Source organism: Hemitrygon akajei, chromosome 9 (assembly GCF_048418815.1).
Source record: "Hemitrygon akajei chromosome 9, sHemAka1.3, whole genome shotgun sequence".
NCBI classification, from domain to species: Eukaryota; Metazoa; Chordata; class Chondrichthyes; order Myliobatiformes; family Dasyatidae; genus Hemitrygon; species Hemitrygon akajei.
Genome location: NC_133132.1, coordinates 62,196,200 through 62,219,047, shown reverse-complemented (window position 1 = coordinate 62,219,047; position 22,848 = coordinate 62,196,200). Strand labels below are relative to the sequence as shown.

At 44.6% G+C, this 22,848-nt stretch overlaps 1 protein-coding gene across 2 annotated transcripts in view; it reads left to right on the top strand.

The window, feature by feature from the left end:
* Positions 1–22,848, top strand: part of lin9 (lin-9 DREAM MuvB core complex component) — a 156,545-nt gene that overhangs the window by 118,196 nt on the left and 15,501 nt on the right. For both annotated transcript variants that reach the window (XM_073056107.1, XM_073056108.1), the window contains exons 8-11: positions 153–286; positions 1,604–1,723; positions 9,220–9,321; positions 21,875–21,955. In XM_073056107.1, the coding sequence (XP_072912208.1) occupies positions 153–286; positions 1,604–1,723; positions 9,220–9,321; positions 21,875–21,955 (437 nt within the window). The remainder of the gene's footprint in view (positions 1–152; positions 287–1,603; positions 1,724–9,219; positions 9,322–21,874; positions 21,956–22,848) is intronic.

Sequence of the window (22,848 nt, the reverse complement as noted above, 5' to 3'; positions counted from 1 at the left end):
GTATTCTCTGAGTGCCAGCACTTTGTGTTTCACTGAAATGCTGAGTAAATCGCAGGGTAAAATGGGTACCAGGTTGGCAGGATAAAATAAAACCTTCACTTGGTAATGGATCCTCACTCAACTTGTGATGCTTTCTCATTTTTGCTCTCAAGCACGACTCCGGGGTGCTCATGACGGCCTGTTTACGGGACAGATAGATGCAGTTGACACTATTAACGCAACGTATCGAGTCACGTTCGACCGGACGGGACTAGGAACGCACACTGTACCAGACTATGAAGTTCTTGTAAGTAAAAAAAAAAGTTGCCAGATTACTTTTTCCTTGTGCGTCAGAGATGATGAAGTCACAGAGCTAGAATCTCAAGGGTGATCTACAGATGAGAGTATGTATTTCATCTAAGTAAATTCAGTTAACTAAATAATCTGGAGTGAAGACTAGCACCAGTAATGGACCTGAAAACTGGTTCTGCTCAAAGCCATTGGCTTCCATTACCTAAGCTATTCCTGTGGCCATGTATACCTTTTTAACTAATGCCTCTGATATAAGCTTCCTCCAGCTTTGACCCACCCTTACCCTTTCCCTGCCTGACAGTGAAGCAGGTCAGTCCGTGAGTAGTGACAAGGCCTTGATTTTGAAGCCACCTTGATAGGCTGGTGCTCTTAACGGACTTTGAATGACGTACAAATGCCTTTAAATATCAGAGTTGTTTCTGAAGCTTAAAGCATTTAAATGATAGAACAGTAAAATTATTTCTAATTTAAAGAAAGAAAAGCAAACTGTTTCATCTTTTCATCAAACTCAATGAACCTATTCAGATGAATATAGTGGAGCTACAGTGCCAGCCCCTCTGCTGTCCCCTCCATCCCTGGCTGTAAAGCCAAAGGGTTTGACATGAAGAGTCTCTCAACCTCTGTTCAGCCAGTTTGTACTGACTCCAGTGCAGTGCAGGAAGTCGCGACATCTCACCTCTGACTCATTTCCAGGACCACATGAGGATGCTGAGGTAGAAGCTGACGCATGTTGCTGCAAGCTGGTGATTCTTGAAGCAGCGTGATCCACCATGTTGCTTAATTTTACCAATACACACAAAATGTTGGAGGAACTCAGCATGAAAGGTCTCGGCTTAAAACATCGACTGTTTATTTTCCTCCATGGATGCTGCCCGGTCTGCTGGGTTCTTCCATCATTTTGAGTGTGATGCTGAAAATTTTCAGCATCTGCCAAAGCTCTTGTATCACTTGATGTTTCATGTGTAGCACACTGCCACCTGCAGGTTCTCCTGCTAGCTGCACATTGATTGGAAATACTGATTCTGAATCCTGGAACTGCAGTCGGAGCACCTTGATCAGAAGGACTGCAGCAGTCAAAGCTGTCTGTCTATTGTCATCTTGATGCATGTTGGGGAAGGGCCTTATCCTGTAAATTAATATATTTCAGTGGATGTATTCACACACTTCACTGTGTCAGGATTTAAGTTGTTTTCCCAGTGGGGGAACCAGCACACCACTATAAACTGTTGTTCCACCGTGATTGCATTTAGCAAAGAAATTCAATGTTAAAATCCTAAAATGAAATCTCTGAACCTTTTATCCTTACCTTCAGAGTAACGAGACGCACGAAACCATGCCCATCACCGCCTTTGCACAGAAGCAACGACCTTCCAGATACTACCTGACACCACCGCGGCTTCCTTACACTACGACTGGGCAGTCACCCATCACAGTATGTTGTTACTTTCACTTTGGTGTTTTTACTTACTACACAAAGCTACTTGACCGCGTGCATGCCAGCTCCCAGACATCAACACCATCGGTACCATTCAGAATCAGGTTGATTATCACTGACTTATATGGTGTGAAATTTGTTGTTCTGCAGCAGCAGCACAGTGCAAAGACATGAAATTACTATACATCGCAAAAATAAATAGTGTAAAAAATAACGAGGTCGTGTGTATGAATTCATGAACCATTTAGAAATCTAATGGCAGAGGAAAGAAGGTTATCTTGCATGGCTGAATGTGGATCTTCAGGCGGCTGTACCTCTTCCCTGATGATAATAACAAAAGAGGGCGTATCCCAGATGGTGAGGATCTTTAGTGATGGATACCACTTCTTGAAGTTACATTCAATGGTGGGAGGGTTGTACTTGTGATGGAGCTGGCTGACTATAACCTCCTGCAGCCTCTTACAATCCTATGCATTGAAGCCTCAATATCAGACTGTGATGCAACCAGAAAGATTCCACTGTAGATGTGCAGAAATTTATGTCTTTAGTGAGAAACCATATGTCTTCAAACTTCCAGTGAAGTAGAGCCTCTTATTTCCCAGGACAGTAGCAACTTATTCAGTCTGACACACATTCATCAACTCTCCTTTGATTTATTTTGCCATTTATAAATGTGACAAAATTTTCTTACAATTTGTTCTGTGTTCTTTTCTGATTCAGCTCAGGGTATTTGCATATACATTTGCAAACAGAGGAGATACTGCACAAGTGTTAAACCACAAGAAAACACTTTAGTATAACTAGCACAAGTACAATACAGAAAGAAAAACTAAAGTCTACAGTAGTAGCAGTACAAAAATCAAAATAATACTTATTATCCACTAAACAAGCCAATCTCTGCAATATTGGGCAGGGAGCCACAGATCCGGTATTCTTTCACGCGACCTGTTTTCTCTCTGTCTCACTCTTACTCACTCCCTCACTCTCACTTGACATACTTATCCCTATTGTCTCAGCACTAGCTCCGGTTATAACCAAGCCTACGACAAAACTCTCCCACTGCAACAAGTAAATGTTCTCCCCCCCCCCCCCCCCCCCCCCAGTGGTACCAGCTGCATCCCCAAACTCTTAGACCTCTAGCCCAGAAAAAAAAACATGCTTTTCACCAATTTCAACTACTATGGCTGCAGACTTGTACTTCTTTGGCTTTCTCAAAACATTACTGTGGACTGGTCAGCCTGTACTTTTTCTAAAAAAAAATCCCACTGCAAGCTAATACCATTTTACCTTATAGACTTCCATTTTATTTTAGCATATAAGACCATAAGACATACAAGTTGAGTTAGGCCATATGACCCATCGAGTCTGCTGCACCGTTTGATCATGACTGATCTATTTCCCTCTCAATCCCATTCTCCTGCCTTCTCCTCATAACCATTCATATCCTGACTTTTCAAGTATGTATTTGACTTCTCACCACCAAATCAACCTGCAAGTTACTCTTTAGGGAATCCTGCGTGAGAACTTCCAGGCCCCCTTGCATCTCAGATTTTTTAATTATATCCATGTTTAGAAAACAGTCTTTGCTTTTATTCCTTCTACCAAAGTGCATGACCATACTCTTCCTGACACTATTCCATCTGCCACTTCACTGCACATTCTCCTAATCCGTCTGTCCTTCTGCAGCCTCCTTGCCTCCTCAACACTATCTTCGTATTGTCCATAAACTTGGCCACAAAGCCCTCAATTCTGTTATTCAAATCATTCAAAAACAGCAGTCCCAACACAGACCCCTGCAGAACACTACTAGTCACCAGCAGCTAATCAGAAAAGGCTCCCTTTATCTTTGCCTCCTCCCAATTAGCCAATGCTTTATCTATGCTAATATCTTTCCTGTAATACTATGGGCTCTTGTCTTGCTAAGCAGCCTCGTGTGGTACCTTATCAAAGGCCTTTTGAAAATTCAAGTAAACAACATCCATCGAATCTCCGTTGTCCATCCTGCTCTTTAACTCCTCAAAGAATTCTAACAGATTTGTCAACAAGATTTTCCCATAAGGAACCCATGCTGAGTTTGGCCTATTTTATCATGTGTCTCCAAGTACCCTGAAACTTCATCCTTAGCAATTGACTCCAGCATCTTCCCAACCACTGAAGTCAGGCTAACTGGCCTATAAATTCCTTTCTTCTGCCTCCCTCCCTTCTTGAAGAGTGAAGTGGGATTTGCAATTTTTCAAACCTCCGGAACCATGCCAGGATGTACTGTTTCTTGAAAGATTATTACTAATGCCTCCACAATCTCTTTAGCTACCTCTTTCAGAACCTTGGGATGCAGTTCATCTGGTGCAGGTGACTTATCTACCCTCAGACCTTTGAGCTTCCCAAGCACCTTCTCCCTAGCGATAACAACTTCACTCACTTCTGCCCCCTGACACTCTGGAACATCCAGAATACTACTTCTGTCTTCCAAAATGAAGACTGATGCAAAATACTCATTCAATTGTCCGCCATTTCCTTGTCCCCCAGTACTACCTCTCCAATGTCATTTTCCAGCAATCCGCTATCTAAACTTGCCCCTTTTTACTCTTTATATAGCTGAATAATCTTCTGGTATCTTTGTTGATATTATTGGCTAGCTTACCTTCATATTTCATCTTTTTGTTCCTGATAGTTTTTTTAGTTTCCTTCTGTTGGTTTTTAAAAGCTTCCCAGTTCTCTAACTTCACACTCATTTTTGCTCTATTATATGCCCTCTCTTTTGCTTTTAGGTTGGCTTTGAATTCCCTTGTCATCCACAGTTGTGTACCTTTAGAATACTATTTCTTCTTTGGGATGTATCTACCCTGCGCTGTTCAAATTGCTTCCAGAAACTCCAGCCATTGCTGATTTGCTGTCATCCCTGCTTGTGTTCCCTTTCAATCAGCTTTGGCTAGCTCTTCTCTCATGCCCCTGTAAATCCCTTTACTCTCTTACTATCTTTCCTTTCAGTTAGTCCTGACGAAGGGTCTCAGCCCGAAACGTCGACAGTGCTTCTCCTTATAGATGCTGCCTGGCCTGCTGTGTTCCACCAGCATTTTGTGTGTGTTGTTTGAATTTCCTCGTGTTAATCCCTTTACTCCACTGTAATACTGATTCTTCTGATTTTAGCTTCTCTCCCTCAAATTGTTGGGTAAATTCTTTCATATTGTGATCACTGGTCCGTAAGGGTTCCTTTAGCTTAAGCTCCCTCATCAAATCTGGTTTATTACACAACACCCAATAGAGAGTTGACTTTCCCCTAATGGGCTCAAACACAAGCTGCTCTAAAATGTCTTCTCTTGGGTATTCTACAAATTCTCTCTCGGGATCCAAAATCAGCACCAACCTGATTTTCCCAATCTATCTGCCTATTGAAAACTCCCATGACTAGACTAATGTTGCCCTTTTGTCTTGGATTTTCTCTCTCCTGTTGTAATATGTAACCCACATTCTGGCTACTGTTCGGAGGCCTGTAAGTTTCACCGCTCTACCCACAGTGATTCTACACCTTCTGATCCCATTTCAGCTCTTTATAAGGATTTGATTTCAATTTTTACCAATAAAACCACCCCACTCTTTCTGCCTAACTGCCTGTCCTTTAGTTAAAATCTATATCCATGGTCATTAAGCTTCCAACTATAATATTCTTTCAGCCATGACTCAGTATGCACACAACATCATACCTGCCAGTCTCTAACTGTATTACAAGATCATCTACCTTACTTTGTATACTGCATGCATTCAAATATAGCACCTTCGATCCTGTATTCATCACCCTTTTCGATTTATCTCCCCCCCCGTTACACTGCTACTCATTCCATTGACTGCAATTTTGCTCTATTGTCTGCCCGTTTTTCCTGACAGTCACTGCACACTGCCTCTGCTTGTATACCAACTACCCTATCCTCAGACCCCTCCCAAATTAGTTTAAACTCTCCCCAACAGTTATAGAAAATCTGCCCACAAGTATATTGATCCCCCTCTGGTGCAGGTTTAACCTGTCCCTTTTGTACAGGTCACATCATCCCCAGTAGAGATCCTGATGATCCGTATATCTGAACCCCTGCCCCGGGCACCAGTTCCTCAGCCACTTATTCATCTGCCAAATTATCCTATTCTTATCCTCACCAGTGTGAGGCAGAGGCAGCAATCCAGAGATTATTACCCTGGAAGTCCTGCTTTTTAGCTCTCTGCTTAGCTCCCTAAATTCTCTTTTCAGGGCCTCCTCCCTTTTCCTACCTTATGTCATATGTACTAAGACTTCTGGCTGTTCACCCTCCCCCTTTAGAATGCAGTGGACTCAATCCAAAACATCCCTGACCCTGGCATCTAAAAGGCAACTCAGCATCTGAAAGTCCACAAAATCTTATGTCTACTAGTCTAAGAATGGAATCCCTACACTACTGCAATCTTCTTCAGCCCCTTTCCCTTCTGAGCCACGGCACCAGACTATGTGCCGGGGACCTAATCACTGTGGCTCCCCCCAACGGTGGTATTCTTTAATTGAAGGGAATGGCCACAGGGGTATCTGCACTGACTGCCCATTTCCTCTTCCTCTCTTGACAGTTGCCCAGGTACCTGCCTTCTGTTACTTAGGGCTGACGACCTCCTTGTAGCTCCTATCTATTACCTCCTCAGTTTTCCATATGCGCTGCAGCTCCAGTTCCTTAACATGTTCTCTGAGAAGCTGTTGCTCGGTGCACCTGGTGCAAGTGTGGTTAACTGGGAGACTAGAGGTCTCCCAGACTTCGCACATCTCACACAAATATCACAACACAGCCCTAGAGCTATCCTCTCTGCACTAACTATGTACTAACAGGGAAGAATGGAGAAGAAACTTACCGGGTACTTACTTGGCCTGATGAGCCAAAGTCTCCCCTCTCCAACACTGGTCAATTCACACAATGGCTGTTCCACTTGTCTCTGCCTTATTTTTATTTGTGCTTGCTATACCAAGCAGGAATCATGTTTAACTCTTTCCCTACAATGGAACAAGGAACAATACAACACAATCCCTTTGGTCCCATATGATGCCAAATTAAACAAATCTCTTCTACCTGGACGTGATCCATATTCTTCCATTCCATGCATTATTTGTATGCCTACCTAAAAGTCTTTTAAATGCCATTATCATATTCACTTCTACCATTATTCCTAGCAGCATGTTCCAAGTATCTACTACTCTGTCTTTTTTTAAAAAAACTTGCTCCACACATCAACTTTAAACTTTCCCCCTTTCTCCTTAAAGCCATACCCTCTTGTATTTAACATTTCAAACCTGAGGGAAAGATTAAGACTGTCTACCCTATCTATACCTTTCTATCAGATCTCTCCTCAGCCTATGATGCTCCAGAGAAGCCATTCGAAGGTTGTACAACCTCTCCTTATAGCTCATACCTATCAAGTAGCATCTTAGTAAGCCTCTTTTGCACCCTCTCCAAAGCCTCCACATCTTAATTGTATGAAGTGACCAGAACTGCATACAATAACCCTATACTGAGAAGTATTTTGCAGTGCCACTTAACCTATCAAGCACCTCTTTGGGATGTGGGAAGGACAGACAGGCAGTCAGAGAGAACGTGCAAACTCCACACAGACAGCACCCAAGGTCGAGGTTGAACCCATTTCCCTTAAGCTGTATTGCTGGTAAGACACAGAAGAGTGTAGCCATAATAAAACATTATGATAGTCTCAGGTTGGCTTCCACAAATTTTTCCTAAGCTGCTCAGTACTTTCCACACTGTTTTTCTTTTAAGTTTCTTGCTTTTCAACCAAATGTTAAGCATTGGTTTTTTTATGTTGAGGAATATGATTTTCCTACTACGCCTCCAACAAATGTCATTCTTTGATTATTTTTGTCCACAAAACCCAAGTTTAACAATGAGTTGTCGAAACATTGGCCACTATAATTGCCTTAAGATACACGTTTTGACTAGGTTGTCAATTGATTTATTGTTTTCACATTTACTGAAGTACAGTGAAAAGCTTAGTTTTGCATCCCAGCCATCCAGATCATTTCATCACCATCAGTAAATCGAGGCATTATAAGGGAAAAGCAATAATAGAATGCAGAATATTGCATTGTAGTTACAAAGAAAGTGCAGTGCAGGCAGGTAATTAGGTTCAAGGCCACAAAGAATTAAACTGTGAGATCAGAATTTGTATACAGGATAGAAGCTGTCCTTGATCCTGGTGGTATGTGCTTGAAAGCTTTTATGTCATCGACTCAATGGGAGAGAGAAGAAAACAGAATGTCCAAAGTTGGTAGGGTACTTAATTACGTTGGCCGCTTTACTGATGCAACGTATAGACTTGGAGTCATTGAATAATATATATTTTTTTAATTCCAATTTGAGTCATCATGCTTGTGCTGACTCTCCAAATAGACACCCTCCCTCTTCATTACTTCATTGACTTGCAAATTGACTATTGAGACTACGCTTTACTTCCAGGCAAGGTTAGCATTAATTATTCTATTGAATTATTCACAGATTTATTTTTGACTTTGTCAAGAACAAAATTGTTCACAATTAATTTTTATTGTAATATAATTGTTAAGTTTTGAAAGGGGTAGTGAATAAGTCAAGTACAGATATTGACAAGTAAAATGTACAGAGCGAAGTTTAGGAGCATAGATAGGGCAAATGCACTGCCTTTTTCCCTAGGGTTGGGAATCAAGATCTAGGGCCTAGGTTTAAGATAAGGGAAAGATTTAAAAGGAACCTGAGGGTTATCTTTCCATTCAGGTGGTTTGTATGTGGAATGAGCTGCTAGAGGACTCTGCTGAGGCAGTTTGGATAACAACATTTAAAAGACATTTGAAGAGAGGTACATGGATGTGAAAGGTTTTGAGGGATATGGACATATGTGAAAAGCTTGGATGGTAATCTTCATTGATAAGGACAAAGTTGGATCAAGAGACCTGTTTCTTTGTTGTGTGACTATAGAGCTTCCCAAAACAAAGCAGTGTAGAAGTTGCCATCTACCACCTTACCAACTACTCTTATTCACCACCTTCTGACTCAGCATTGTGCCGCCTCTTTGCTGTGATGTTCTCATTCCCTCCCCTTCTCCCTCTTTAAGATAGACTCCAGCTCCACCTCCCATCTCTCTATACTTGTCAGTCAGACAGAAGCTATTGAAGACTGGAGAGATGGCGGATTTTAAACAACAGCAGCAGAAAGTGTCCTTTCGTATGACTTGCCAGGATTAGGTGTCTTTGAGAGCATTCCTTGTCTAATTGAAAGCCTCCTAGACAATCCAGTGTGTTTGATAACCCTAAGTAGATTGACCATGTGTTACATGCTTGCCTCTCAGGACCAAATTTTTTAAGCTGCAACCTACAGGTTCTGAAATGATTGCAAACATGTGGGCATTTTTCATAAATTCACACAGAGAAAATACCGTGCTGTGCTCTTGTTTGCTGCCGTTATCATCTCTTGCTAACATTACCTTTTTTAACTTTTCCTTGCCAGGATAACGATCCACTTTTGGGTCAGTCGCCTTGGAAAAGCAAGCTGTCGGCCACTGAAGGAGACACGCTTGGAGGATTTCCTATAGAATTCCTCATCCAGGTGGTAAGTGTATGTTCCTTCTGCATCAGGCATCAACATTACTAGGTAATGGAATTATATTAGTGGTTGTTAATTGAGCTGCGAAAAGGACACTGTCTAAGATTGGGCTAGGGTACTGAAATTGGCAGTCAGTCACTTGCCTGGCATATGGAACCAAGAAACTGGCTCATTCTCAGTTGCAAATGAATTCAGTGACCCTTTGAAGAATTTAAATATGCATAATTATACATTAATGTCAGAAATTTGATTGCTGTAAATGTGTATACTTTCATGAAGACGGAAATGTGGAACAGCATTCAGATCAGAAGACAGTATAGTGACCGATTTCCCCAACAAGTGAGTTCTTGACTCTTCTACCTTCATGCTCACATTTCTTTCTGTGACAACAAATGAGACTTCTTGTAATGAAGGCTGAGCAGCAGATGGAAGGAGCCAGCAGTTATTCAGAGTGACTTCTCAGGTAAGGGTTTGTGGTTTATGAGATCCAGCAGTCTTAGCAGCAGAGGGGAGGAGTAGCAGTGTTTAAAACTTGTTTTGCAGGTATAAAAAGGAGGCAGGCTCTAGAAGAGCAGCCAGTTTAAGTGCTGCTCTGTTTAAGTTCTAAGTGCAGTAACTCTCCAACTTATGGACTGTTCCCGGGGACACACACGCAGATGGGACATCAAACACTGCTGGAAGATTATCAACTTTGTGTAAGATGCCCTGTGGTCATTCTGAAACTTTTTAGTCTCCCAACACATTGAGTTGTCTTGAGGATTGTTGCTGACTAGCATGTTCCAGGATGCAGGAACACATACTGAGGGACACACTGAAGCTTGTTGCAGCCACCACAAGGGCTTGATGGGGAAGGACCTCAGTCTAGGGTACTTCTGCTGCTGAACAGGGAGGGGCTAGGTCAGGTGGAGAGAGGCAATGGTGCTATCAGTTTTAAAAATGTAAGCTAACACTACTTAATGCACTGTCCATGAATATAAAGGCTTTGTACAGCTTATTCTTGTACTTTTTTATGATGAATACATTTTATTTTGAGAAAACATAAGCTGGAAATTAAAATGTAGAGGCTTTGGTTGATCAGAGGTAAGAAAGGTGAGCATAGGTAAGGTCTTTTATCTTTAGTCTTCACATTCAGTGCATCAGGATGATAGGGTAGTGATATGCTCGCCCTACAGGATGTGGGAGATCAGTGTCCTTGAGACTACACCTGTAGGGACTGTGTCCAACTGCAACTCTTAGTTGATCATGTTGCTGGAGCTGGATGCACTTAAGATCATTCTGAATGCTGAGAACGTCGTAGATGAAAGTTTCAGTGCGGTGGTCATACCTAAGGTGCGGGCTACCGATTGTTGGGTGACCACCAGGAAAGGTAGAGATGGTGTAGAATTTCCCTGTGGCCATTCCCCTTGAAAATAAGTGTACCCTTTTAGATACCGTTGTATGGAATAACTTGAGGAAAAAGCACAGCAGCAGGTAAGTCTTGGGCACCAGGACTGGTCTGAGTCTCAACAGGGAAGAATGAAGGGATTACAGACGATAGTGAGAGGGAACTGATAGTTTGGGAGGAGGGTGGGGAGCACGCAGGAGTTTTGTGACTGCAATGGAAACTCTACGATGGGTGCTGGGATCTCTGCAGTTGCAGAACACTCTCAAGGGGCAGGGGTGAGCAGCCAGAAATCTTCAAGGGTAATGATCATCCCAGTGTCACATGCTGGTGAGGGTGCGAATAGGAGGATACAGCAGCGTAATTTTTCTGGGATAGCTGTATCCTCCTATTTGCAGCCTTGAGAGGGACAGGTTGCACCTGAACTGGAGAGGGGTAATATCCTAGCAGGGAAATTTGCTAGTGCTGCTAAGCAGAGCTTAAACGACATTGACTATCGGGAGGGGTGCGTGGATCCAAAGCTGAAGTAAAACAGATAGGAGGCGAGAAGCTGAGACAAAAGACAAGGTGAATAGGTGTGAGGGGTGAAATTTAACTGGCAACTTTTTCACCCAGAGAATATGGAATGAGCTGCCAGAGGTTGTGATTGGGGCAGGTATATTAACATTTACAAGCTACCTAGACAGGTATATGGAAAAGGAAAGGTTCATAAGGATATAGGCTAAACATAGACAAATGGAGCTAGTATAGTGGGAAAATTGCTCAGCATGAATCTGTTGGGCCAGGGGGTCTCCTTCCATGGTGTATGATTTTTATGACTCTGTAACATTGAACGTTGAGAGATTTCAGTCCCATCAGACCCAACAGCTGAGAGGAGGAGCCAAACCAGTTTAAAAGTTTGTTGGCAGTTAGGAGCAAGGTTGATTAGCTAATTAGCGTCAGAGCTTTCATATAGGCCCTTCGACCCAATGAATCTCTGCCACCATGGTGCCCACCCAGCTAGTCCCAATTTCCTGTGCTTGGCCCATATTTCTCTAAGCCCTGCCCATCCATTTACCTTTCCAAGTGCTTCTTAAATGATACCATGTACCTCGCTCATTCATTTCCTTTGACAGCTCATTTCACATACTCAGGCTTGGCATGAAAATGTTGCCCTTGTGTGCCTTTTAAAAATTTCCTCTCTCACCCTAAACCTATGCTACCTTGTTTTGTTCTCCACTGCCTTGGGGAATAAGACTGCTACCATTTGCTTTATTATACCTCTCATAATTTCAAACATTTCTATGAAGTTACCCCTCATTCTCCTACATTCCAGACCTAGCCTGGCCAACCTCTCTGCATAACTTAGGCCTTCTAGTGCTGGTAACTTCCTCATAAATCTTTTCTGAATTCTTTTCAGATTAACTATGTCTTTACTATAACAAGGTAACCATAGCTGTACAATATTCTGGTCATCCTGTTCAACAACTTGTACAACTACAACAGCCTGACCTAATGCCTATACTCAGTGTCCTGACTGATGAACCCCGGCATGCTAAGCACACTTTTCACCACCCTGTCGACCTGAGTTGCTGCTTTCAATGAATGATGCACTTGTACTGCTCAGGCCCTCTGTTCCATTATGCTCTCTAGTGTCCTACCATCAATTGTACAAGTCTTACGCTTGTTTGACTTTCCAAGATGCATCTCCTCACACTTACCTGTATTGAAGTCCTTTTCCCAGTGTTCAGTCAACTTATCTAACAGATCAAGATCCCTTTGAAATCTGCAATAAATTTCTTCACAATCGATAACACCTCCCAGTTTTGTGTCATTCCACAAACTTGCTGATCAAGCCTCAGGCATTTGCATCCAAACCATCTATATAAGTAACAATAACAAGAGTCCTAACCCCAAGCTCTACAGCACACCACTAGTCACCGGCCTCCATTCCAAGAAACAGCCTTCAACTACTATACTCTGCTCCTACCTCCAAGCCAATTGTTGGGCTAACTTTTAAGGTACATCAGCCAATAAAAAGAAGGTACAGTGCAGCGGAGCTTTCATTTGAGAGTGGTTATGTTTGAGGAAGGTTTTGGTTTATGAGGGCATGGGTGTAGCTAAGAACTGGTAAGGTCTTTTAACTTTACTCTTCAGACTTGGTGGTGTTGTATGGACCCTCACCATCCAGGACATGACCTCTTCAGATTACAATTGGCAGGTATGGAAAATGTCACTGTCTGGTGACTACAGTCATCAGTGTGACTAAGTGACTGGAGCTTCTGGCTGACCACGTCAAGTAACTTGAACTGGACACTTGGGGTCATCTGGAATGCTGAGAACATCATAGATGAGGTGGCCATACCTGAAGTGCAGGCTGTGAGTAATTGGGTGGCCAGCAGGAAAGGTACGAGGATGAAGCAGACAGGGTTACCCTGTTGCCATCCCTTTCAGTAATAAGCATACCTCTTTAGGGGGAGTGATACTACAGAGGGTAACAGCCACTGTGGCTGGCTGAGAGGCTCAGGAGAGAAAGGTTGATTTATAGAGAGTCTTAATGATAAGAGGCACAATAGTTAAAGAGGACAAGCAGGAGATTCTGTGGTTGCTGACAAGATATCCCAATGTCAAGTTGCTTTCCTAGCAGCAGGGTTAAGGAAATGTCTGAGCATTTACAGAAGAGGGAGGGTGAGTAGCCAAAAAGCATTTGCACGTGGTACCAATGCACAGGATGAGTCCTGTGCAGAGAATATAGTGGGTAACAAAATAGGTAAAAAAGCAGATGGTGGTTGAGACAGACACTAAAGGAGTATTTAAGAGTTTCTTAGATAGGCATATGAATATGTAAAGGGAGAGATATGGATAATGTGTGGGAAAGAAGGATTAGATTAACTAGAAGTCATTGGTTTAATTAGTTTGGTACAACATTGTTGGTCGAAGGGCTTGTCCTGTGCTGTACTGTTCTATAGAAGGCCATGAACTAAGTGCTGGTAAATGGCATTTGATTATATGTATACTTGATGATTGGCATGAACATACTGGTCTAAAGGGCTTATTTCTGTGCTGAATGATTATGACTTATGGAAGTTCATTGTCACTTAGTCAGTTAAGTCACTCTGACCTGGAAGGTGAACTCCAGCCAACTTCTATTGACAAACATGAGTGTTATCCTGAAGCAGTGGCAAAGTTGGCATCATGCCCTATCAGCTTGCTTATTTACTTCTAGCATGGTACAACATACCAGAGGCTTAATAACTGTCTTTTTTATTTGAATATGGCAGCAGTTTCTTTTATCAACCAGTAACTCAGCACAAAAAGAGAAAAGATTCAAAGATTAATTTATTATCAAAGTGTACAACTCTGGAAATTCTTCTCCAGGTAGCCATGAAACCAAGAAGGAAAAGAATGGCAACACAATTATCAACCCCCCCCCCCCAAATCTCCCTCCTCCACACATAAGAGAAACAAGAAAGATAGGCAATAAGCACAAAATATAAAAAAGCTATAAGACTAAAAAAAAAAGACTGTAGTCCAAGTCCATATCCAAAACGCAGAAAACCTGGGAAACATTCTCCAGGCACGGTGTTAGGCCTTCCCCTATCTGGCAGCTAGCAATCCCCCAGCCTTTAAAAAGCAGTCTCCCATCTGTGATAGCAGAGCAATCCCCCAGCGATAAAAAGCAGTCTCCCCTCTCTGATAGCAAAGCAATCCCCCAGCCTTTAAAAGCCAGTCTCCCCTCTGTGATAGCAGAGCAATACCCCAGCGATAAAAAGCAGTCTCCCCTCTCTGATAGCAGAGCAATCCCCCAGCCTTTAAAAGCCAGTCTCCCCTCTGTGATAGCAGAGCAATCCCCCAGTGATAAAAAAGCAGTCTCCCCTCTGTGATAGCAGAGCAATCCCCCAGCCTTTAAAAGCCAGTCTCCCCTCTGTGATAGCAGAGCAATCCCCCAGCCTTTAAAAGCCAGTCTCCCCTCTGTGATAGCAGAGCAATCCCCCAGCCTTTAAAAGCCAGTCTCCCCTCTGTGATAGCAGAGCAATCCCCCAGCCTTTAAAAGCCAGTCTCCCATCTGTGATAGCAGAGCAATCCCCCAGCCTTTAAAAGCCAGTCTCCCCTCTGTGATAGCAGAGCAATCCCCCAGCAATAAAAAGCAGTCTCCCCTCTGTGATAGCAGAGCAATCCCCCAGCAATAAAAAGCAGTCTCCCCTCTCTGATAGCAGAGCAATCCCCCAGCCTTTAAAAGCCAGTCTCCCCTCTGTGATAGCAGAGCAATCCCCCAGCAATAAAAAAGCAGTCTCCCCTCTCGGATAGCAGAGCAATCCCCCAGCGATTAAAAAAGCAGTCTCCCCTCTGTGATAGCAGAGCAATCCCCCAGCCTTTAAAAGCCAGTCTCCCCTCTGTGATAGCAGAGCAATCCCCCAGCCTTTAAAAGCCAGTCTCCCCTCTGTGATAGCAGAGCAATCCCCCAGCCTTTAAAAGCCAGTCTCCCCTCTCGGATAGCAGAGCAATCCCCCAGCGATAAAAAAGCAGTCTCCCCTCTGTGATAGCAGAGCAATCCCCCAGCGATAAAAAAGCAGTCTCCCCTCTGTGATAGCAGAGCAATCCCCCAGCCTTTAAAAGCCAGTCTCCCCTCTGTGATAGCAGAGCAATCCCCCAGCGATAAAAAAGCAGTCTCCCCTCTGTGATAGCAGAGCAATCCCCCAGCCTTTAAAAGCCAGTCTCCCCTCTGTGATAGCAGAGCAATCCCCCAGCGATAAAAAAGCAGTCTCCCCTCTGTGATAGCAGAGCAATCCCCCAGCCTTTAAAAGCCAGTCTCCCCTCTGTGATAGCAGAGCAATCCCCCAGCCTTTAAAAGCCAGTCTCCCCTCTGTGATAGCAGAGCAATCCCCCAGCGATAAAAAAGCAGTCTCCCCTCTGTGATAGCAGAGCAATCCCCCAGCAATAAAAAAGCAGTCTCCCCTCTGTGATAGCAGAGCAATCCCCCAGCCTTTAAAAGCCAGTCTCCCCTCTGTGATAGCAGAGCAATCCCCCAGCCTTTAAAAGCCAGTCTCCCCTCTGTGATAGCAGAGCAATCCCCCAGCCTTTAAAAGCCAGTCTCCCCTCTGTGATAGCAGAGCAATCCCCCAGCCTTTAAAAGCCAGTCTCCCCTCTGTGATAGCAGAGCAATCCCCCAGCCTTTAAAAGCCAGTCTCCCCTCTGTGATAGCAGAGCAATCCCCCAGCCTTTAAAAGCCAGTCTCCCCTCTGTGATAGCAGAGCAATCCCCCAGCCTTTAAAAGCCAGTCTCCCCTCTGTGATAGCAGAGCAATCCCCCAGCGATAAAAAAGCAGTCTCCCCTCTGTGATAGCAGAGCAATCCCCCAGCGATAAAAAAGCAGTCTCCCCTCTGTGATAGCAGAGCAATCCCCCAGCAATAAAAAAGCAGTCTCCCCTCTGTGATAGCAGAGCAATCCCCCAGCCTTTAAAAGCCAGTCTCCCCTCTGTGATAGCAGAGCAATCCCCCAGCAATAAAAAAGCAGTCTCCCCTCTGTGATAGCAGAGCAATCCCCCAGCAATAAAAAAGCAGTCTCCCCTCTGTGATAGCAGAGCAATCCCCCAGCAATAAAAAAGCAGTCTCCCCTCTGTGATAGCAGAGCAATCCCCCAGCCTTTAAAAGTCAGTCTCCCCTCTGTGATAGCAGAGCAATCCCCCAGCCTTTAAAAGTCAGTCTCCCCTCTGTGATAGCAGAGCAATCCCCCAGCAATAAAAAAGCAGTCTCCCCTCTCGGATAGCAGAGCAATCCCCCAGCCTTTAAAAGCCAGTCTCCCCTCTGTGATAGCAGAGCAATCCCCCAGCGATAAAAAAGCAGTCTCCCCTCTGTGATAGCAGAGCAATCCCCCAGCCTTTAAAAGCCAGTCTCCCCTCTGTGATAGCAGAGCAATCCCCCAGCGATAAAAAAGCAGTCTCCCCTCTGTGATAGCAGAGCAATCCCCCAGCCTTTAAAAGCCAGTCTCCCCTCTGTGATAGCAGAGCAATCCCCCAGCAATAAAAAAGCAGTCTCCCCTCTGTGATAGCAGAGCAATCCCCCAGCCTTTAAAAGCCAGTCTCCCCTCTGTGATAGCAGAGCAATCCCCCAGCAATAAAAAAGCAGTCTCCCCTCTGTGATAGCAGAGCAATCCCCCAGCAATAAAAAAGCAGTCTCCCCTCTCTGATAGCAGAGCAATCCCCCAGCAATAAAAAAGCAGTCTCCCCTCTGTGATAGCAGAGCAATCCCCCAGCCTTTAAAAGCCAGTCTCCCCTCTGTGATAGCAGAGCAATCCCCCAGCCTTTAAAAGCCAGTCTCCCCTCTGTGATAGCAGAGCAATCCCCCAGCCTTTAAAAGCCAGTCTCCCCTCTGTGATAGCAGAGCAATCCCCCAGCGATAAAAAAGCAGTCTCCCCTCTGTGATAGCAGAGCAATCCCCCAGCCTTTAAAAGCCAGTCTCCCCTCTGTGATAGCAGAGCAATCCCCCAGCGATAAAAAAGCAGTCTCCCCTCTGTGATAGCAGAGCAATCCCCCAGCCTTTAAAAGCCAGTCTCCCCTCTGTGATAGCAGAGCAATCCCCCAGCCTTTAAAAGCCAGTCTCCCCTCTGTGATAGCAGAGCAATCCCCCAGCAATAAAAAAGCCAGTCTCCCCTCTCGGATAGCAGAGCAATCCCCCAGCAATAAAAAAGCAGTCTCCCCTCTGTGATAGCAGAGCAATCCCCCAGCCTTTAAAAGCCAGTCTCCCCTCTGTGATAGCAGAGCAATCCCCCAGCCTTTAAAAGCCAGTCTCCCCTCTGTGATAGCAGAGCAATCCCCCAGCAATAAAAAAGCAGTCTCCCCTCTGTGATAGCAGAGCAATCCCCCAGCAATAAAAAAGCAGTCTCCCCTCTGTGATAGCAGAGCAATCCCCCAGCAATAAAAAAGCAGTCTCCCCTCTGTGATAGCAGAGCAATCCCCCAGCCTTTAAAAGTCAGTCTCCCCTCTGTGATAGCAGAGCAATCCCCCAGCAATAAAAAAGCAGTCTCCCCTCTGTGATAGCAGAGCAATCCCCCAGCCTTTAAAAGCCAGTCTCCCCTCTGTGATAGCAGAGCAATCCCCCAGCCTTTAAAAGCCAGTCTCCCCTCTGTGATAGCAGAGCAATCCCCCAGCAATAAAAAAGCAGTCTCCCCTCTGTGATAGCAGAGCAATCCCCCAGCAATAAAAAAGCAGTCTCCCCTCTGTGATAGCAGAGCAATCCCCCAGCAATAAAAAAGCAGTCTCCCCTCTGTGATAGCAGAGCAATCCCCCAGCAATAAAAAAGCAGTCTCCCCTCTGTGATAGCAGAGCAATCCCCCAGCAATAAAAAAGCAGTCTCCCCTCTGTGATAGCAGAGCAATCCCCCAGCAATAAAAAAGCAGTCTCCCCTCTGTGATAGCAGAGCAATCCCCCAGCAATAAAAAAGCAGTCTCCCCTCTGTGATAGCAGAGCAATCCCCCAGCAATAAAAAAGCAGTCTCCCCTCTGTGATAGCAGAGCAATCCCCCAGCAATAAAAAAGCAGTCTCCCCTCTGTGATAGCAGAGCAATCCCCCAGCAATAAAAAAGCAGTCTCCCCTCTGTGATAGCAGAGCAATCCCCCAGCCTTTAAAAGTCAGTCTCCCCTCTGTGATAGCAGAGCAATCCCCCAGCCTTTAAAAGTCAGTCTCCCCTCTGTGATAGCAGAGCAATCCCCCAGCCTTTAAAAGTCAGTCTCCCCTCTGTGATAGCAGAGCAATCCCCCAGCCTTTAAAAGTCAGTCTCCCCTCTGTGATAGCAGAGCAATCCCCCAGCAATAAAAAAGCAGTCTCCCCTCTGTGATAGCAGAGCAATCCCCCAGCCTTTAAAAGCCAGTCTCCCCTCTGTGATAGCAGAGCAATCCCCCAGCCTTTAAAAGTCAGTCTCCCCTCTGTGATAGCAGAGCAATCCCCCAGCCTTTAAAAGTCAGTCTCCCCTCTGTGATAGCAGAGCAATCCCCCAGCAATAAAAAAGCAGTCTCCCCTCTCGGATAGCAGAGCAATCCCCCAGCGATAAAAAAGCAGTCTCCCCTCTGTGATAGCAGAGCAATCCCCCAGCCTTTAAAAGCCAGTCTCCCCTCTGTGATAGCAGAGCAATCCCCCAGCAATAAAAAAGCAGTCTCCCCTCTGTGATAGCAGAGCAATCCCCCAGCCTTTAAAAGCCAGTCTCCCCTCTGTGATAGCAGAGCAATCCCCCAGCCTTTAAAAGCCAGTCTCCCCTCTGTGATAGCAGAGCAATCCCCCAGCAATAAAAAGCAGTCTCCCCTCTGTGATAGCAGAGCAATCCCCCAGCCTTTAAAAGCCAGTCTCCCCTCTGTGATAGCAGAGCAATCCCCCAGCGATAAAAAAGCAGTCTCCCCTCTCGGATAGCAGAGCAATCCCCCAGTGATAAAAAAGCAGTCTCCCCTCTGTGATAGCAGAGCAATCCCCCAGCCTTTAAAAGCCAGTCTCCCCTCTGTGATAGCAGAGCAATCCCCCAGCCTTTAAAAGCCAGTCTCCCCTCTCGGATAGCAGAGCAATCCCCCAGCGATAAAAAAGCAGTCTCCCCTCTGTGATAGCAGAGCAATCCCCCAGCAATAAAAAGCAGTCTCCCCTCTGTGATAGCAGAGCAATCCCCCAGCCTTTAAAAGCCAGTCTCCCCTCTGTGATAGCAGAGCAATCCCCCAGCGATAAAAAAGCAGTCTCCCCTCTCGGATAGCAGAGCAATCCCCCAGCCTTTAAAAGCCAGTCTCCCCTCTGTGATAGCAGAGCAATCCCCCAGCGATAAAAAAGCAGTCTCCCCTCTCGGATAGCAGAGCAATCCCCCAGCCTTTAAAAGCCAGTCTCCCCTCTGTGATAGCAGAGCAATCCCCCAGCGATAAAAAAGCAGTCTCCCCTCTCGGATAGCAGAGCAATCCCCCAGCCTTTAAAAGCCAGTCTCCCCTCTGTGATAGCAGAGCAATCCCCCAGCGATAAAAAAGCAGTCTCCCCTCTCGGATAGCAGAGCAATCCCCCAGTGATAAAAAAGCAGTCTCCCCTCTCTGATAGCAGAGCAATCCCCCAGCCTTTAAAAGCCAGTCTCCCCTCTGTGATAGCAGAGCAATCCCCCAGCAATAAAAAAGCAGTCTCCCCTCTCTGATAGCAGAGCAATCCCCCAGCCTTTAAAAGCCAGTCTCCCCTCTGTGATAGCAGAGCAATCCCCCAGCAATAAAAAGCAGTCTCCCCTCTGTGATAGCAGAGCAATCCCCCAGCGATAAAAAAGCAGTCTCCCCTCTCGGATAGCAGAGCAATCCCCCAGCGATAAAAAGCAGTCTCCCCTCTCTGATAGCAGAGCAATCCCCCAGCCATAAAAAAGCAGTCTCCCCTCTCGGATAGCAGAGCAATCCCCCAGCGATAAAAAAGCAGTCTCCCCTCTGTGATAGCAGAGCAATCCCCCAGCCTTTAAAAGCCAGTCTCCCCTCTGTGATAGCAGAGCAATCCCCCAGCGATAAAAAAGCCAGTCTCCCCTCTGTGATAGCAGAGCAATCCCCCAGCCTTTAAAAGCCAGTCTCCCCTCTGTGATAGCAGAGCAATCCCCCAGCGATAAAAAAGCCAGTCTCCCCTCTGTGATAGCAGAGCAATCCCCCAGCGATAAAAAAGCAGTCTCCCCTCTGTGATAGCAGAGCAATCCCCCAGCCTTTAAAAGCCAGTCTCCCCTCTGTGATAGCAGAGCAATCCCCCAGCGATAAAAAGCAGTCTCCCCTCTGTGATAGCAGAGCAATCCCCCAGCCTTTAAAAGCCAGTCTCCCCTCTGTGATAGCAGAGCAATCCCCCAGCGATAAAGCAGGCAGTCAGCACTCACCTTCCATTTTGCCTCAATGTTTCAATCTCCTTTGTCACTTTAATCAGTGAACAATGGAAGCTTTTATTCAGTGACATGGAGTTGAACATCAGCTCACGTCCCGTCCCGAAGCCTTCTCGCCGCAAGGTTCCCACACGCTACCTCTGCCTTCCAGAATCCTCTCGAGAGTGCAGAGCACTGAAACTGCAAATCACAGGCTCCAACAGTTCCAGAATCATATCAGGAAGAAAAACAAACATAACAGATGTAAAAGAAGGGAAGTGTATGGTTTCATGATCTGCGCAGAAGATGTCGACCAAACGAGCATTATATCAGGCGCTGTCTTGACTGGAGGTCATTCTAGTTGAGATGACGCCAGTAAGAGCTGATCATTCAACCAAACGGATGGTGCCTGCGAAGAGTTCCTGATGTAGAAAAGAACTACAGCCATGTAAAAGGTGGAGGGGAGAAAACAGGGTAATTATGCTGATGAAGGGTTTATAAAATTCTCTGGAAATGGAAGAGTAAAATACATTGAATCAGAGTCATATTTATCACTGACTTGGATAACGTGAATTTTGTTGTTTTGTGACAGTAGGACAGTGCAAAGACTAATTACAGAAGTAAATAAGTAGAACAGAAAAGGATTCATGAGGTAGTGTTCAAAGGTTCATGGACTGTTCAAAAATCTAATGGCAGAGGGCAAGAATCTGTTTCTGAATCATTGAGTGATGGTAACATGAAGAGGTAATGTCCTTAGTGATGTGGTCTTCTTGAAGACTTGGTGGGGAGCTGGCAGGGTCTACAACCCTCTACAGCCTCTTATAATCCTGTGTATTGCGATTTCCATATCTGGCTGTGAAGCAACCAGTGAGAATGATCTCTACCGTATATCTATAGAAATTTGTAGGAATCTTTGGTAACATACTGAATCTCCTAACAAAGTAGAGCTGCCAGTTTGCCACTTCCATGATTGTATCAATGTGATAGATCCTTCAAGATCTTGAGGTCTAGAAATTTGCTCACACTTTTCACTGCTGTCCGCTCATTTAGGGCTATGTGTTTCATCCTGACTTCCCCTTCCTGAAATCCACAGGCAATGGAGTTTAGTGTGATCATAGATATATACAGGGTTTACAGATGTATTGAACTTTATGGCTGCTTATTGAAAGGGACAACCGGGCCAAATGATAGGTTCTTTTCTGTAGACTGCTTATGATGATTCTGTAATCAGAAGTGAGCTTGACTTGAGTTACTGCCAGTATCTCAGAACACATTTCTTAAGTAACAAATTGGTTCCCTCATTGTGAGCTAATGTTCTGCAGTTATAGCACATTCATTCAATTCCTGTTACCCTTATTTCTCCTCTTAGACAAGATTATCCAAAATTCTCATGATCAAGAAGGAGCACATCAAGCAGTTAAAAGAAATGAACACAGATGCAGAGAAGCAGGTAAAAGATCTTTTCACTTTCTACTTAAGTTTTTGGTTGTTACTTAATCGCAATTATGGTGTTTGCAAGTGGGTTGTCTGGACACAAATCGGTTGCTAATCTTTTAGCTTCTTACAAATTAAGAAAGTGTATAAAATTTCAAAAGTTCATACCCGCTCCTTCATTCAATGGGATCATCACTGATCTTTTACCTCAATGACACTTTGAAACAGCATTGAAGTAAGCTCTTCAACCGTCATGTGTATCTATATTAATCCCAGTTTCCTACATTAATCCCAGATGTCGACATTAATTCCAAGTCGCTGCCCTGCTCATACATCCAGAAGCCTCTTAAATATTGATACTGTTCCTGCTTCAACCACCTCTTCTGGTAGCTCATTCCAGAAGCCATTTATTTCTGTGTGAAAAACTTGCCCTTCAGATCCTCCACGAACTTCTATCTTACCTTAAACTTACAATGCTCTTCTAGTTGTAAACATCCGCAGTATAAGAAATTGTCTTCCTATCTCTTCATAATTTTACATACCGGTACTTCATTCATGTCACCTCTCAGCTTCCTTCATTCCAGGAAAAACAAACCCTGCCTCTCCTCTTAACTCAAGTCCTCCAATCCGAGCAGCATCCTTTACAGCACTCCCTCTATCTTAATCACTTCCTTCCTGTGCTGTAATGACTGGAACTGTACACGATTCTTCTGAGTGCAGTTGAATGAACGTTTTGTATAACTTTAACATGACGTCCCAACTCTTGCGCTGAATACCTCAGCCAATGAGGTCAAGTGTGCCATTTGCTGCCTTCAGCACTCTTATCTATCCATGTCACCACTTTTAGGGAACTATGTATTTCAAGATTCAAGGTTATTTAATGTTATTTCCAGTACACAAATGTAAAGG